At 35.0% G+C, this 18,367-nt stretch overlaps 1 protein-coding gene across 1 annotated transcript in view; it reads left to right on the top strand.

The window, feature by feature from the left end:
* The window catches only part of SMIM14 (small integral membrane protein 14), a 62,448-nt gene that overhangs the window by 9,577 nt on the left and 34,504 nt on the right, over window positions 1-18,367 (top strand). Inside the window, exon 2 of the mRNA XM_074274572.1 lies at window positions 11,941-12,051. Within this exon, the coding sequence (XP_074130673.1) occupies window positions 11,977-12,051 (75 nt within the window). The 5' untranslated portion in view covers window positions 11,941-11,976. The remainder of the gene's footprint in view (window positions 1-11,940; window positions 12,052-18,367) is intronic.

Here is an 18,367-nt window from a genome sequence, read left to right as displayed (position 1 = left end):
ACGCAGAACTGAAAATAATATTCTAGGCATATACTCTGGAAGGCAGAATTCAAGAGGATGCTTCCTTGTTCTGGACACCATGCTTATGTCTGTTGTCCATTCAACCCCAGGTTGCATTCTTTTTTAATTGCCACTCTGCATTGATTTAAGGACAGCTAGATTGCTCAGTGGAATCCTGGGAGTACTTTTCTTTCTGAGTTCAAATCTAACCTTAGATACCAGTTGTTTGTGATCCTGGATGCTTAATCGTCTCTGCCTCAGTTTCCTCATCTATAAAATGAGCTGAAGAAGGAAATGGCAACAGTCACTCTTTTATCTTTGCCAAGAAAATCCTAATTGGAACCACAAAGAATCAGGTGTGACCGAACAACAACAAACAACATTGATTCATTTGATTCTTATGCCATGATCATATTCCATTACTTTCACATACCATACATGATTTATCTACCAGTTCACCGGGAAGGATGGCTTTAATTTCCAATTTTTTGGCTACCACAAAAAGAATTGCTATGAATATTTTATACACATAGATTCCTTCCTTTCTCCCTGCCTCCCTCCTTCCCTTTCCCCATTTGAGTTATAATTAATAGATGATATAGGTAAGTCCAAAGGTATGTAGATTTTGGTAACTTTAATTTAAATTGAGTAATACTGTCAATTTTATTATATTGGCTTGACCTACCTGTGCGTAATTAATATTTCAACAATTATTTAATTCTTATTTCTGTAGTGTTTCATAGTTAGATTTATATAGTTTTTCAGGGAATCATAATAGATACTCTAATAAAGCTTCTGTGTTATTTTGAATGGAATTTTTCCTTTTTAAATTTTGTTAGAAAAATGTAGGAATGCTGAACATTGATGTGGCTTTGTTTTACATCCTGCAAATTTGCTAGATTTTTTTTTATACTTGTCCCTTAATTTCTTTTTTTTTTTCTTACCTTTTGCTATAGCTAGCATTTCTGGCATGGTGTTGAAAATAATTATTGGCATCTTTGCTTCACCTTGTATTACTGGAAAGATCTTTATCTCCATTACATAATCTCCATTATGAATAATGCCTGAAATCTCTCCAATATCAGACTACTTGGGAGTGACAATTGATAGAATTTCACAATGTGATAGAACGTGAATTCAAATAAAAGTTCATCAAACAGTAAGGTTGTCCCTTAAAATGACAACATTAAGATATTAAATCCCAGAAAATCATTTCATAAACCATTCAGGCCTGTCAGGATAAAGATAGAGCAATGAATTTTAACTAGGTTAAGGTATTTCTTAAATCTGGTAATGACTCTTTTTTTTTTTCTTTTTTTTCTTTTTTCTGAGGCTGGGGTTAAGTGACTTGCCCAGGGTCACACAGCTAGGAAGTATTAAGTGTCTGAGACCAGATTTGAACGCCTGCCTTCGTCCTGAATTCAGGGCTGGTGCTGTATCCACTGCACCACCTAGCTGCCTCTGGTAATGACTCTTAATACATTTTCTGGGGACATTAGTATAGGTTCTTGAACTTTACCCAGTTTTCTGAACCAAAATGGGTTAGGCTTTTGAAAAAAAGACTAGAAGATTTAGTTTCAGGCATTCTTTTCTTAGATAGAAGTTTTTTTTCAGGTAATTCGAGAAAGAATTTAAAGTTGGAGAAATGTTTATTTTTTATATTTTTAATAGAAAAAAGGAAGAAATAATAATTCTGTTGCAGTAAGGCTAATATTAGTATTAGTAAAGTAAATAATAAAGTAAAGTCTTCTTTTTTCTTAGCAGATATACCTTGTATATTTTTTCTTTTATATTTTACAGCTCTTTTGATGAGATTTGACAGTCTTCAGGCAGATCACTCACCTCATTAGAGGCACTCAGTTCCTGGCCATGAATTTGTGGTTTCAATATTTTGGTCCAGAAATCCAAGCCCTATTAATATTTTAAAAAGTAATTGTAACACTTCACTAATCTGCTTTATTCTCTTAAAATCCTCCCCTTCAGTGAGGAGTGCCGAAATTACTACCTATTCCAGTGTGTTTTTGAGTGTTATATCTGTCCCTTCAACCAGGGTCACCCCTTCCGTAGTTCTGAGCTCCATTTGCTTTTATTTCTCCCTCCCCTGTATCCATATCCAACTATTTGCCAAGTCTTGTCATCTTTATTTGCCAAAATAATTCACATCCATTTTCTCTCCACAATTGCCCTATCATCTATTACTATTATTAGCTGTTATCCATATAAATTGCTGGAAGTGGGTAGTAGTTGTCAGGATTGAGAAGTTTTGGCAGATGTTAAGATTTTTTATGGATCCCTTTCCCAGAGTGACAACATGACCCCTCATTGTTAATGTCAGACCAGTATTTGCTCATTTTGTTCTCTCTTAGTAGCAGAGGTCTCCATTAATAGCACCTGGGATCCTAAGGATCTACTGCTTTGTTGCTCTATTTCATTTTGGAAAAGTTTTAAACCTGGACATAGTTCCAGAGATTCTTGTTTCTTTTTTCCTTTTACATTTAAAATAATCATAGTGATTTTTTTTGGGGGGGAAAACCAAACAAAACAATTCCCTCTTTATTTGTTTCAAAGAATCCTAGTTCTTTTCATTTTCTCCAAGCTTTTATCTCCAAGAATTATTTATATTTATTTTGTATACATTTACATATATTCATTTTGTCTTGCCTAATAGAATGAGAAAATAGGGACATAATAAATGTGGAGATTACACAATCTTTAAAGAAGTGATTGGCCAGTCGGTTCCATTTTCAGGCATTCTATTATTGTTTACATTTTTTTTCCCTTTTAAAAATAGTATTTTTCCAAATATATGCAAAGATAATCTTCAACATTCACCTTTGTAAAATCTTGTATTCCCCCTCCCCTCTTCCTTCCACAACACAGCAAATAATCCAATATAGATTAAATGTACAATTCTTTTAAGCATATTTCCATTTTTGTCATCAGATCAAAAGGGGGAAAAAAACCCCAAAAGGTGAAAATACTTCATTAAAGGTTTTAAAGTTCTGTCTCCAGATGCGGATAGCATCACAAGTCTTTTGGAATTGCCTTGAATCATCTCATTGTTGAAAAGAGCCAAGTCCATCAGAGTTGATCCTCACACAGTCTTGTCATTGCTATGTACTACTCACTTTACTTAGTATCATTTCATGCCTCTCCAGGTTTTTCTGAAATCACCCTGCTGATTGTTTGTTATAGAACAATAATATTCCATTACACTCAAATTTCATAACTTATTCAGCCATTCCCCAACTGATGAACATCTACTCACTTTCCAGTTTCTGGCTATTAAAAACACTAGAGAGCATAGGAATAAATGGAGTTTTCCTTAAAGTAATCAGTAGCATCTATCTAAAACCATCAGCAAGTATTATATGTAATGGAGATAAACTAGAAACATTCCCAATAAGATCAGGGGTCAAACAAGGTTGCCCACTATCACCATTACTTTTCAATGTTGTATTAGAAATGTTAGCTTTAACAATAGGGAAGAAAAAGAAAATTAGAGTGGATAATGAGGAAACCAAAGTATCACTTTTTGCAGATAATATAATGGTATACTTAAGAGAATCCTAGAGACTCAACTAAAAACCTACTAGAAACAATTAAGAACTTTAAAAGTTGCAGGATACAAAATAAATCTGCATTGACTCATCAACTATGAATTACCAAGAAAGTCTAGCAGCAAGAGATACAAAGAGAAATTCTATTTAAAATACTGTAAATAATATAAAATATCTGGGATTCTACCTGCCAAAACAAAATCAGGAACTATATGAATGCAATTACAAAACGCTTTCCACACAAAGTTAGAACTAAACAATTGGAAGAATATCAAATGCTCATGGATAGGCTGAGAGAATATTATAAAAATGACAACGCTATCTAAATTAATCAAAATGCCAAGAAATTGCAGAGCTATGAAAAATTTTCAAAATTCATCTGGAAGAACAAAAGGACAAGAATTTCAAAGTAATTAATGGGGAAAAAAATCAAAAACAAATGAAGGTCGTCTAGCTGTACCGGACATAAAACTACATTATAAAGCAGTGGTCATCAAAACCATTAAGTACTGGCTAAGAAACACAGTAGTTGATCAGTGGAATAGGTTAGGTTCACAAGACACAATAGTGACTGTAGTAATTTGCTATTTGATAAACCCAAAGATTACAGCTTCTGGGATAAGAATTTACTATTTGACAAAAATTGCTGGAAAAATGGGAAAATATAACAGAAACTAGACATTGACCAACACCTAACATGCTATACCAAAATAAGGTTGAAATGGGTTTCATGATTTAGACTTAAAGGGTGACAACTATAAGTATTGTAAAAAAACAAACAGACACATACACACAACAAAGGATAGTTTGCCTCTCAGATATGTGGAGAAGAAAGGAATTTATGGCCAAAGAACAACTAGAGAACATTATGATATGCAAAATGGATAATTTTGATTATATTAAAAAAAATTTTGTGCAAACAAAGCCAATGCAGCCAAGATTAGAAAGGAAGCAGAAAACAGGAAAAAAATTTACATCCAAGGATTCTGATAAAAGCCTCATTCTGAAATAGAATTGACTGAATTTATAAGATACAAGCCATTCTCCAATTGATAAATGGTCAAAGGAAATGAAAAGACAATTTTCGGTTAAAGAAATTAAAACCATTTTTAGTCATGTGAAAAAATGCTCTAAATCATTATTGATTAGAGAAATACACATCAAGAAGACTCTTGACAACTTCTCAAATTGGCTAAAATGACAGGAAAAAATGATAAATGTTGGGAGGGGATGTAGGAAAAGTGGGACATTAATACATTGTTGGTGGAATTGTGAACTGATTCAACCATTCTGGAGAGAGCAGTATGGAACTGTTCCCAAAGAGCTATCAAACTGTGCATACCCTTTGATCCAGCAGTGTCCCTATTGGGTCTGTATTCCAAAGAGATTATAAAAGAGGGAAAAGGACCCACATGTGCAAAAATGTTTGTAGCAGCCCTTTTTATAGTGGCAAGGGACTGGAAACTGAGTGGATGCTCATCAGTTGGGGCAGTCCCAATAGACTTGTGATGGAGAGAGAGCCTTTTGCAACCAGAGAAAGGACTATAGGGACTGAATGTCCCTATTTTCTCCAGCTTTCTGTTTCCTTCTAATCTTGGCTGCATTGACTGTGTAAAATCTTCTTTTAATTTAACATAATAAAAATTATCCATTTTATATTTCATAATATTCTCTACTTCTTTTACCATCCATTCTTCCCTTCTCTACAGATGTGAGTTAAACTATCCCTTAAATATTGTTTTTAAGTTTTGAATTCTAAATTCTCTCTTTCCTTCACCTTCCATCCCACATACTGAAATGGCAAACAATATGTCAATTATACCATAAAATTATTAAAAATATATCCATATTAGAAGTAGTTAGGTGTCACAGTAGATAAGAACACCGGTCTTGGAGTAAGACCTGACAGGTATGTAATCCTGGGCAAGTCACTTATAATTCCAGTTGCCTCCAAAAAGCTGAAATCAAATATATCCACATTAGACATGTTGTTTTTAAAAACAAACAAGAAAATAAAGTGAGAAAATGATACTTCAATTTTCTTCCTAAGTTTTTCAGAAAGCTCTGCTCATCACTTCTCACAGCACAATAGTATTCCATCACAATCCTGTGCCACAGCTTGTTCATCCATTTCCCTGTTGATGGCATCCCCTCAATTTCAATTTCTGCCATAAAACACTGCTATAAATATTTTTGTCTATATAGGTCCTCCCCCCCCTTTTTTTTTTTTTTTTTTTGATGTCTTTGGTATATAGAAATGATATTGCTGGGTCAGAGATTATGCAATTTTATAGCCCGTCTGTTTTTTTCATCTCTTCCATCTTGTTATTTCTGATAGAGATGAGAGTACCTTAGAATTTTTTTTAATTTGCCTTTTTGTAATCAGTAGTGATTTAGAACATTTTTTCATCTGGTTATAGTAGAGGTGAGTTGAGGTTAACATATATACTCTGAGAGCCTGAAGGATCTTCAATGGCAAACAAAAGGCATTAATGGGACTAGCAACCTCCAGGTCTAACCAGCTGATCAATTCTGCCAAGCCACTCATTAAGCCTGGAAGTTGTGAGGGCCATAATATTGTGAGCTAATGTGTTGTCATGGTCTTTGCTGGGCTGAAGACCTTACTGAACCACTCACTTTTTTTTTTTTTTTCCACTGCACATAGCTGTGAATGTGCCTGATTGCCAACTCCACAAAGTGAAACATCTAAAGATTGAGAACTGAGTGTATGTTCTCTTAATTCTCGTCACCAGAGGTCTTAGTGGGAATCTAATTAAAGTTAGGTCTGGGACTGATTTTGTATATTTTGATGATTTTAAAAGAAGAATGAAAGGAGAAAGGAAGAAGGGCAGGTGGGGAACGAGAGGAAAAATGAGGAAAACTTATCTCATAAATGGAGTCTGCAAAGTAGGACTCTATACAACAAGAAAGGGGAAACAGAAGAGACTCATCTGAGTTTGAAATCAAAAGACATACACAGAGTGAAAATAAGGGGTGGAGCAATGCACAGAACAGTACATTAAACTGACTAAAATCCCAGTAGTCTGTCTCTTTGTTTTCAGAGGGCAGTCAAGGTAGAGAGATTTACAACGCACTCACACTGCCATTTGGCGCAGTGAAAGGTAAGAGTGAGGTTAAAAAATCCTTGAATTTTTTTCAAATTATTATGAAAAATAAATTTTATGAATTATATTATGAAAAGTATTATCTAAAATAATTTTGTTAAACTGAGATATAAGCACAATAGATTACAGAATTCTTGGGAACTACTAATGAAGAAAAACGTTTTTCATGTTATTGGTATACCCAATACTAACTTATTTCATGGTTACTGTATTAGTATTGTCTTTTATCAGAGTTAATGTTTTGTTATAAAGAATTTTATTCATCCAAAGCAATCCCAATAGACTTTGGACAGTAATACCATCTGCATCCAAAAAAAGAATTAAGAAAAGTTCAACATATGCCATGTTCACTTTTTTTTTTTTTTCTGTTTTTTAAAATCTCTCCTATGGTTTTTCCCGTTTGCTCCCAACATGATTCATAAAATAATATGTATTAAAAATAAATAAATTTATTTGGAAAAAAAGAATTGTGTTCAGAAAATTGTGTGTATAGCAATATCTAGCTGAAGATTACAGTTTTTAATGATTATAGGAACTTTGGTTTCATGTATCAACATTATGTGTTTTTTTGACTGATGCTATTTCCTAGGAGCTTTATTTCTGTCAAAGTTGAAGATTGACTTGATCTTATCCCATGTAAGCATGAAAAGAGTTTAATCTGCTTCAATCCCATGATTGCTTATTCATGTTTACTATTTTATGCTTGTCTATTGTGTTTGAATGTCAGATTTTCTACTTAGTCTTTTCCATGAGGAAAGTATGGAAGTCCTCTATTTCATTAAAGATCCTTCTCCTCCAGCCCCCGCCCCCCGCCCAAATCTATGCTCAGTTTTAGATGAATAATTCTTGGTTGTAAGCCCAGATTTTTTTGTCTTCTGGAATAGTTATCCTTTCCATATGGTAGGGTTCAGGGGTATAGTATGCCCGTGATCAGAAAATCCACATAAAATTTAGGTCTTCCCTTTGTACTAGAGAAGCCTGATTTTTTTTCCCCTCTCTTCTTTTTATGGAATGTTACAGTATCTTTTTGTAAAATTTGAGTTAATTATGTGGTCAAAGACTTTTCATTTGCTGGCCTTTGCATGTAATTTATGATTTCTGCAAAACTCCCCCCAAATTCCCACTTAATTTCTTAAACTGCCTCCTGATATCAAAACCATCATGGAAAAAGTCACTCTGTGTCTTGGATAACTATTCTAAATTCTTTGCCCCTTTGTAGTAGTGGTGATAAAATCTTTTGAGATCCTGACTGTGGGGATCCTTTGTACTTGAATTCTTTCTGCATATTTTCTTTGTGGTGAAAGCTCTGGATTTTTACTATATCATTTTTAGTAATTTTCATTTTCAGGTTTCTTTCAGCAGGAACCAATGAGATCTGGGTAAATTTCTTCTATGATCTCTTGAACTATAATGTCTAGGCTCTTATACCAAAAAAGCAAGTCCAATGAACCTTAAATTATCTTTCTTCAATTTATTTTCCAGGTATGTTTTTTGCTATAAAATACTTTACAGTTTCCTTTTCTTTCAGTCTTTGGATTTTGTTTTCATGATTTTTGATTTGTCATGGACTCATTGACTTCTCTTTGGTAATTTTTGATTTTCTTAAGTAAACTTTTGTACCTCTGGTTCTTAAGCTGTTAATTCTCTTTCCATATCACTTCTTTTTTCATTTCTTGTTCTACTTCTCTCATTTGTTTTTCAAATAAATTTTTGATATCTTCACATATGTGCCTACGTTTTTATACATATCATGTTTACAAATATGTGTGTATGCATGTATGTGTGTATGTGTATATGTATATATATATACATATATATATGTATATATATATATATAGTATGTCTATGTATATACATATCTCATCATAGTGTTTCATACATATGTTCTTTTTCTTTCTCTTTGTTCAAATATCCATGCACTTTCCAATTCCAAGTGAGAGGGGCGGGGTTAGAATTCAGTGGTCTTTGTTGTCAGTATTTCTTCATTGTATTTCTGGTGATTAGTGATAGTTGAGGGAAAGGTTTTTTCTCCCATCTTAACAATTTCTTTCCCCTCTGCATTAATTTTATTCATTGTATAGGCTTCAGTATTTTGTATAATATAATTTTTCTAATTTGTCTCCATTGACTTTATCTCTTGTTGCTAATAAATCTCCCATAAATTTGAAAGGTACTTATTTTCTTCACTAATTTTTTTTTTTAATTATCAGGTTGGGTACCCATTTGGAACTTTTTGTGATAAATGAAATGTTTTTCTAAACCTAGTTTCTTTTGACTTGCTGTCCATTTTTTCTAGCAGTCCTTCTCAAATAGGGAGTTGTTGCCTCATTCAGTAACAGAGGTTCCTGAGTTTGGGCTACTAGGTTTTCATATTGTTCCTGGTTTCCCTTCACTCTTCATGCTTTCTTACTCTTATCTTATTTAATCTGGTTTTATGAATTATCATTTTGATATTTGATTCACACTAAATCTGTAAATTAGTTTATATAGTACTTATATTCAGTTATGTGTCATATGTTTTTGAGGTGAGATGTAGAATTTTGAGATTGAGAGAAGCAAAGATCAGCTATTTTATTTTAGGGTTGGAAGATAATTTATTTAATCCTAAATCTTTCTTTTTTTCCAGAGGCATTTGAGATTAAGTGTCTTGCCTAGAGTCACACAGCTACCTAATTCTCATTTTATAGATGAGGAAACTTAAGAGTGACTTTCTGAGATCAATAGCTAGTATAAAGACATATTGACTTCCCAGTCAGTTTCTTCTAAATTTTCTTATTGATAACATTAATGTGGCTTGAAATAGGTTTTTTTTTGAATATTCTTGGCAGCAGAAGTAATTTTACATATTAGTAGACTGTAGTTACATTCAGATTTTTCTGTGTACTACATGTACTCTTAACTTTTATTTTTAACTACTTATTTATTAAAAGACTTGTCCATATGAAAAATCACTAATATTTGCTCCCCCCAAATCATTTCTCAATAATTTGATCTTATCAAACAGTACCAGTATTGTTTGCTGAATTCTAAATTCAGACACAAAGTACCAGTTTAAGGAGAGCTATCTTTCTTGGAACAGAGAATGGTCATTATATGCTTATTTCCACTTTTCATGCTTTCTTTGCAGTTTTATTCCCTTTCAGTTACTTTAGAGTCCAGAGATACTCTTCTTTCCCTTCCTTGAAAAAACAAAAAGAACAAAAACTCCACTTTCTTCTGGATTTTTAGGCTTTTTCACTGCCTGTCTACCATGTTGAAAATTCTCTTTTCTCTCTATTCCTCTGGCTTTCCTGACTTCCTTATAAATAGTCAGCTAAAATTCTGTTTTATACAAAAAGTTTTTCCCAGTTTCCCTTCATGCTGTATCTTCTCTGTAATGATTATTTTCTATATATATATGGTATTTTTACATAATTATTAGTATGTTATCTACCCCAGTAGACTTGTGAGCTCCTGTGTTAAACAGTTACCCCTGCAATGTTTGGTACATAAAATCACTTAATAAATGCTTGTTAACTATTATTTTGATTTAACTGAATATTGTTCCCCTTCCCCAAATATTTTTAGGTTATTATTATTATTATTATTATTTTATTTTTTTGAGGCAGTTGGGGCTAAGAGTGATTTTATTTGACAAGAATCATATTGTCTTTCATGTTGACTTTACATTGTTGTAGACATTGTGTATGTTATTCTTTTGACTGGGGTTTCTTCTTTCTGTATTACTTAGTATGTTTCTTTGAATATTTCTTTGAATTCATATTCATCATTTAAAAAAATTTAATAGTATCTCATTTTTCCAATTGCATGTAAAGATAGTTTTTGACATTCATTTTTGTAAGCGTTTAGATTCCAAATTTTTTTCTTCTTCTTTCCTTACCTCCCTCATCCTCGAGAGAGCAAGTAATATAATATAGATTATACATGTACAACCAATCATTTTAAATGTATTTCTGTATTAGTCATGTTGTGAAAGAAAAATCAGAGAACAAAACAGAAAAACCACAAAAAAGCAAATAAAAGTTAAAAATAGTATGCTTGCATCCACATACATTCTCCATAGTTTCTCTGGATACAGATGACATTTTCCATCCCACATCTTTTGGCATTGTCTTAGATCAATATATTGTTGAGAAGAAGCTAAGTCTGTCATACCTAGTTGATCATCACAATCTTTATTACTGTGTACAGTGTTCTCTTGCTTCTGCTCACTTCACTCAATATCTGTTCATTGAACAACCATCTGGGTAGCTCCTACCATGCTAAACTCTTACAAATGCAATCTTATTTGATCCTCACAACAGCTCTGGGAGGTGGGTTCTGTTACCACCCTCATTTTACAGTTCAGTGAACCGCGGTAAACCAAGATAAATGGCTTGCCAACAGTCATACAGCTAGGAAAGTATCTGAAGCCAGAACTCAGGTCCTCCTAATTCCAGCCCCAGCATCCTATCTATGGAACCACCCGGCCAATTGCCTCTCATTGGGCACAGAGAAAAGACAAATGGAACACCAAAAGATATAGATAGATGTAGGTATTACCTTTGGTAATACAGAAGGCAACCTTGCTTGTCCAGGAGTTCTTGTTCAAGTATTCTTATCATTTTGGTGTAGGATATTTCCCCAGTATATTGGACATTGCAAGGATATTATTGGCCATTAGGATTGCAGAGCAATAATTACAGGAGATTTCATTTTTCTTTTTTACTAAAGCTTTTTATTTTCAAAATATATGCATGGATAACTTTTCAACATTAACCCTTGCAAAACCATGTAGGAGACTTTTAACATTTTAAACATCAGAGAAATTTTGGTTTTAGGAAATTTGGGAAAAATCTATATTTCGATAGATATGTAAAAATAATTGATGACTTTCATTGATTAATTAATTGATCATACTCAAAATGAGATTATCCTTTATATAGGGATTCTCATTGGAAATTTATTTCTCAGTAGAATTTAAGAATTTATGAAATAACAGAATATAGAATAAGAAGAAAACTAAAAAACTGTCCAATACAGGTATAAATGTTATTCTGTTATCCTTAGATAACTACGTAAATAGGTAAAATTCCAAAATCACTGGAAAAAAATAAAATTAAAGGTAGTATTACCATATGACAAAATTTTAGAAGACAAGTGAATACTCTCAAACTTTTAAAATATCTTCATATTACATAGACTATATAACAAAAGTAATTACTCTGCACTACTATCTCGTAATAAACTTTTAAAAAATCTTTTCTTTCTGATAGGTATAAACAGTTTTATTGAAATCATCCTTGGGAATCATGGCAGAAGGTGGATTTGATCCCTGTGAATGCGTTTGTTCTCATGAACATGCAATGAGACGACTGATCAATCTGGTAAGATGAAAGGGAAATTGTTACCCTGAGTTACTTATACTTTTAAATTTTGATGCATAATTTCCATATTTTGACTATGGATGTGCCAGCCTGACTAGAACTGGCCTCCAACCAGTGGGGAGGCTAGAACTGAACAAATTAGGCTAGAGACAAGAAGGTCTCGGGAATCAAAGAGAAGTTAATTTCAAAGTGAAGAAAATAGGTTTTCAGACCAAAGTCCCCCTGTGAAGAGGATCTCTTTATTTGTGGCAAGGGTAAGGCTTTTGTTCATGAAAACCAAAGAGGTGGGGCCCAACATGGTCATTCTTAGGTCTGGAGTAAAGAGTTCCCACAGCAGGTGCTTTTGAAAAACAGATGTGCTTGGGTCCGTGGGAACAGTCCCTAAGTTGATTGTCTCAAGTCTGAAGGGTCCTTCAGCCGGGTACAAGACTAGAGTGAGTGTGGTAGGAGCAGGAGTGCAGCCCCTTGGTTTGCTTCCCTCACTGATTACTAGCCCTGGAATTGCAAGACTGTCAGCATGTTGGTTGCCTCTGACTCTTGGGTCCCTGGGAAATAGGGAAGCTCCAACAAATTTAAAGAGTTATCGATTTATGTGAAAATCACAAATCCCCCAGAGATACTGATCCAAACAATACATGCTGCCAAAGGATGAGATGGGAAAGTGCAAAGGGCTGTTGTTAGTCAACCTGAGGCTCAGCTGCTTGCTGGACCTTAGTGCTGGAAAAACAGGGTGTTTCCTCATATCTTGGCAGGAGAGTTTTCTATGATACATTGAAATGTTGCTTTCAACAAAGGCCATGATGTATACTCTGTGATTAGTAGATTTATTAATAATTAAATCAATTCATTTTCTCATAGAGCTAGCCAAAATGTTCTACATTCAGTCTGTGCCATTTCATTCAAATAACTTTCAGAAAACTAAAGTTTATTTGTACTCTTAATTGTCAAATTATTGTCTTAATTTTAATGTGTACTATAGCAAGGTCTGTATAACATGTTTCCAAGTCTGAGCTTGTGATCTACTGGCTTTACTTTTAGTATATATTTATTAGGAAAGGTATTTGCAAGGACTATCTCATAGAGAAAGGGTAAACTTGTTTTATTTGACTCCGAAAGACAGAACAGGAAATAAAAGGTAGAAGTTGCAAAGAGGTCAATTTAGATCGATAGAAAATACTTCCTTTATTCTGCCATCTTGTTTCTAACTCCAGATTGATAGAAAATACTTCCTAACATTTAGAACTGCCCAAAAGTTCTGTGAACTCCCTAGAAAGGTGACAAGTTGAAGGTTTTAGAGCAGAGACTGGTTTTTATTCACTCGTGAATATTTTATAGTAGAGACACATTTCAGATATGGTGTAGGCTGAATTGGTAGGCAGTTAGATTGTTCAGTGCATAGAGCACTGGAACTGGAGTAGGGAAGACCTGAGTTCAAATGTGACTTTAGACATTTATGAGTGTGTGATCTGGGCAACTCTGTTGGTTTTAATTCACTGGAAAAGAAAATGGCAAACCACTTTAGAATCTTTGCCAAGAAAACCCCATGGACAACATTGATTTGCTATCGTCCATGGCTTCATGAATAGTTGGACGTGACTTAACAACAGTAATGAAATTAAATGTTTATTGCTGTCCCTTCCAACTTAATGATGTGATTTCTGTGGTTATGTATATATTGAGCCATAGTTAGAAACCTTAGGAGAGGCAGATTTTCCTTTTCCTACAACTGACGTGGCAAAAATAAGTTGTTTTCATTATCAGATACAAAATACACTGAACAAATGAGGGTCTCAGAAAAATTAAAAGTATCTTCATTGTTGGTTAAGTTGGAGCCAGGATTCTAGAGGAGTCCACATACAATATCACAGTGTAGGATGTGGGAAATAGATTATACCCTAAAAACTAATAGAGGACACATACCTTATCTAATTAAAATTCTTAAAGCCTGTCATTGGAAGTCTCTATAATCTTATCCTTAGTCAGAAAACCCTTGATTTTTTGAATTTAGAAAAGGCCATTCCTCCAACTTCTTAAAATAACGATGAAAAATCACTTTCAGAGGAAGAATACACTGCTGTCAGCACATCAGTGTGTAGCTAGCAGGCTGAGAATTGGGACTCTTAAGAGTGAAAATCTATCAAACTGAGCAGTTGGTCAGAAGTGATTCTATGTAGCATTGACCAGATTCTACCCTAAGACATTCCAAGGTTACAGTCCCTGTTTTTTGCCACAGAATATTCTGTGAGATCCTCACAGAAGATCCACATCCTGGATGAAATATTGCTGGTGGGTTTGTTGCTGCCACTTCAAACCCTCCTCATCATTGCATATATAGATACATAAACACTGACTTATTAGCCTTGGCTCTGAAAAGACTCCCTTAGTATGTCTTATCTGTGTGAAGGACCTCCACTTTAAAGCAGAAAAGAGATGAAAGAAGTTCGGTTACCTTAAATAATAATACAAGTATTAAAAATAATTATTGCATAATTAGCATTTATGTACCATTTTTAAGATTTACAAAGTGCCTCACATGTATTCTCTCTCAATATTTAAAATAACCCTGTAATACAGGTTCTTTTATTATCTCCATTTTACAGATGAGGAAACTGAGATCAAAGAGTTTGGGTCACAGAGCTAGTAAGTGTCGGAGGCCATGAGCATCTTTCCTCCGTACTAGACTGGCACTCTACCTCTGGCCTACTTGGGGGGGCCATGAAGTGAGTCCAAGGGTTTGGATGTCAGTCTCTAGCCAAGTGATATTGCGATCTCCTGTGAGTTGTCCTGTCCACATCTCAAATTGAACATGAATAAAACAAGACTGACCAGCTTCTTCTTTCCCTTCATACCACACATTGCATCTGTCCTTCCAACAACCATGTGAGGTAGGGATATAGATTAGCTAACTGAGTCTAAAAGTAAATGCCTGGAAAGGCACAAAGAGCCAGGGTAAGAAGAGCTTTAAAGTCCCAATAGTGGACTTCAGGTTTGATTCTCCAGATAATAGCCACTAGAGTTAGTAGATTGGTGTAGAAAGCTCCCTCCATCAATATGGATCATTCGCCTCCATTCTACAGTGTAGTTTAGTTGTTGAACATGGAGATGAAACAGTTTACTTCTATGACAAAATCAAGAGTAGGAACATATGTGTGTGGAAAACTGAGAAGTTAAAAGAGTATTGAAAGCAGCATGATATGCATGTTGAATCCTCAAGTATGACAGCAAAACATGGAGTGGAGAGACTGAAGCAGGTACTAAACTCTTTGAGATATAATGGGGAATATTCCAAGAGTTTGGTAGCTATGAGTATATCTACATTGGATGCTAAATTTTGATAGTGTGAACCTCAAAGGAGAGGTTACTTAGTGAATGTGGTGAAAGGAGAGTCTGCTGGGGACCAATGGGAACCAGGGATATCCCAATTTCTCTCTCTTTTTTTTATTATACCTTTTTATTGACAAAACATGTGTATGGATAATTTTTCAACATTGACCCTTGCAAAAACTTCTGTTCTAGCTTTTGCCCTCCTTCCTTCACTCCCTCCCCTAGATGGCAGGTATCCCATACATGTTAAATATGTTAAAGTATATGTTAAATACAATATATGTATACATATTTATATAGTTGTCTTGCTACACAAGAAATATCAGATTTAAAAAGAAGGTAAAAATAACCTGAGAAGAAAAACAAAAATGCAAGCAAACAATAACAAAGAGAGTAGAAATGCTATGTTGTGGTCCACACTCAGTTCCAAGTGTTCCTTCCCTGTGTGTAGCTGGTTCTGTTCATTACTGATCACCCAATTTCTCTTTTAATAGCAGAAGTTGTATGGGGGGAAAAGGGTAGCCAGCACTGGAAAAGGTGGTGAGGGAAGCTATCTTAATGAGGAAAGGAGAGGAAGGAAATGAGTTAACAGTTCTGGAGGCATTCCAGAGGACACAGTGGAAGGAACTACCATGGTTAAGCGTAATTATTAAAAGACAAGCTGTATGTATGTAACAGACTGTTAAGATCCTGTAGGACTTTTGTTCTGTTTTTTTTTTTTTTTTTATGTCAGATTTATAATTATGATTCAGGAAAACTTTAAACATTACCTCACTGCTGGACTCATGTTTCAGTCTAAATTATATGTAATGTTTTAGATTTTCTTATAAATGTCATGATTTTGATTACTACACCCTTTCCCAAGAGAACTGTTTTGTACATTTTGTCACCTTAAAGAAATCCAAGTTGTATTGCCAAGGTTTGAGAGCCAGCGTTGGAAATTTGTTTTTCACAGTTATTTGAATATTAGTTGTTAAAAATTTTTGAGAATAAGTAAAATATACAGTCCTAGTTCTTCATTGGTTATTAAGACTTTAGTGCATAATCTGTATATTTAAATTGCTAAAGGAGGAATAAGATGATTTGGAATAACTAATTTGGAACAAGTCTTTCTGAGAAACTTCCCCCCCCCCCAGATATTTTTTCATCCAAAATACTTTAGGGATCATAATGATAATTCATATTTATATTTCTTTAATGTTTATGTAGCCCTTTCCCCAAGTAACACTGTGAGATAAAAATAATGCAAATATCATGATAATTTAAATCTGTTGGTCAAAGATGTTTCTGGCTTATTTCCCTACTAAATGTTTAAATGGTGAGTGCAGATTGCTTGTTATCTCCTACTCCTTTGCACAATGTTACTAAATACATAGTAGGTGCTTAATAAATGTTCCTTTAATTGGAACTTTATTCAGTAAGTAGTAATGGGCCAATGAAGCTTTTTGAGGGGAAAAAAAAAAACAGCACAATGTGATTAGACCTCTAACTGGTGTGATAGAGCTGTACTAGATGGCAAGAAACTGGAGAGAGGGGACCAGAGACTATGAGAGTAGTTCTTGGGAAGTACAAGAAATTATTAAATTAATTCTATTTTGCCCAGCCTTTTAAAACATGCAGCAAAGCTTCAACTTATAGGGAAGGGTTCCATTCACTCTAAACAGCTTCCTCTAAGAATCCACTTACAGTAAATTTCTGTCAGTTTTTATGTTAAAAGTTAGTCAAAAAACATATATATTTAAGTGCCTCCCATGTGCCAGGCCCTGTACTAAGCACTGGGGATGCCAAAAATGACATGATAGTTCCTGCTCTCAGGCAGCTCATCTTCAGAAGAAGGTGGGGGGAGAGAAAGGGCAGAGGGACCTAGACATGGGACATGAGGAAGACCCCCAGCCGGGGTCAGGAGTGAAGAGGTGAAGTCCCTGACTCACTCCCATCCAGTCAGATGGATGAAGGGACCCTGGGGCAGGGACTGAAATCTGTGAATCTGTGGGTTTGGGTTGTTGTCATCTTGCAGAAAGATGAAGTTCTGGAGCTCAGAGCAGCCAGGTGGAGAACAAGGAAAGAGCAGTGCTGTCTTGGTAAACTTAGTCTCGTAGCAGTTAAAGTAACAATCCAATAGCTAACAAATGTAATATTTCTGTAACACTTTAAAGTTTTTGTAATGCAGTGCTAGGAAGAAGTACAGCAAGGACCTCTACCAAAACTCCTCTGGATGCTGAGAATGCACCAGACCCAAACCTGAAGGGGAATGAGTCATGTCTCCATCCTCAGTTAATATAGGGAGACTCATGGCATGGCGGCTGGTGTGAACCCCACCATGTGTGCAGCAAACCAGTCCCCAGGGAGATTGTGTAAGCCAGGGCAAGCATGGTCCCAGATCCATTCTGAGGTACCTCCAGATCTGTCAGGGCACCACAGTAGAGATAGGTATGAATTGGCAATCCTGTTGCCCACTACTCGATTCCAGGCCATAGATCCAAGGCAGACTGAAGAGGGATATATGCCCACTTTGCCAACTCCCCAGTGGTCTCAGGCTCCAGTCTGAAGCTTATGAGCAATACTTAGGGAAGGGATCCTAGACCAAAGGAGAATGTGTGTCGCTCTGAGCCAGAAGAGCTTTTCAGCTGTCTGCTGGTGACCAAGTATGCCAGCAGGCTGCTGTTGCTCAGACCCCAAACCAGGTCAAGAATTGACAGAGCTTATATCTGGGCTGCAGCACTTAACTTTTGCTCTACATCATATCATCTTGAAAGTGATGGAAATTCGCAGATCTGGAGCCTGAGTTCCCCTGAGATTCTGAAACAATGTCATACTCAGTATCCCAAGAAAACAGCGTGAGACCAGCCCAGGCCTTCCCTACAGAAGTGCATCGAACCTGGCCTTAATATAAAGTCTGAAGTCAGAAAGCAAGTACAAAAAAAAAAAAAAAAAAAAAAAAAAAACACCATCATAAAAGCCATTATGGTGACTAAAAAGATAAAAGCAAAGC

Source organism: Sminthopsis crassicaudata, chromosome 6 (assembly GCF_048593235.1).
Source record: "Sminthopsis crassicaudata isolate SCR6 chromosome 6, ASM4859323v1, whole genome shotgun sequence".
Classification (NCBI taxonomy): domain Eukaryota; kingdom Metazoa; phylum Chordata; class Mammalia; order Dasyuromorphia; family Dasyuridae; genus Sminthopsis; species Sminthopsis crassicaudata.
This window is presented reverse-complemented; position numbering and strand designations above follow the sequence as displayed.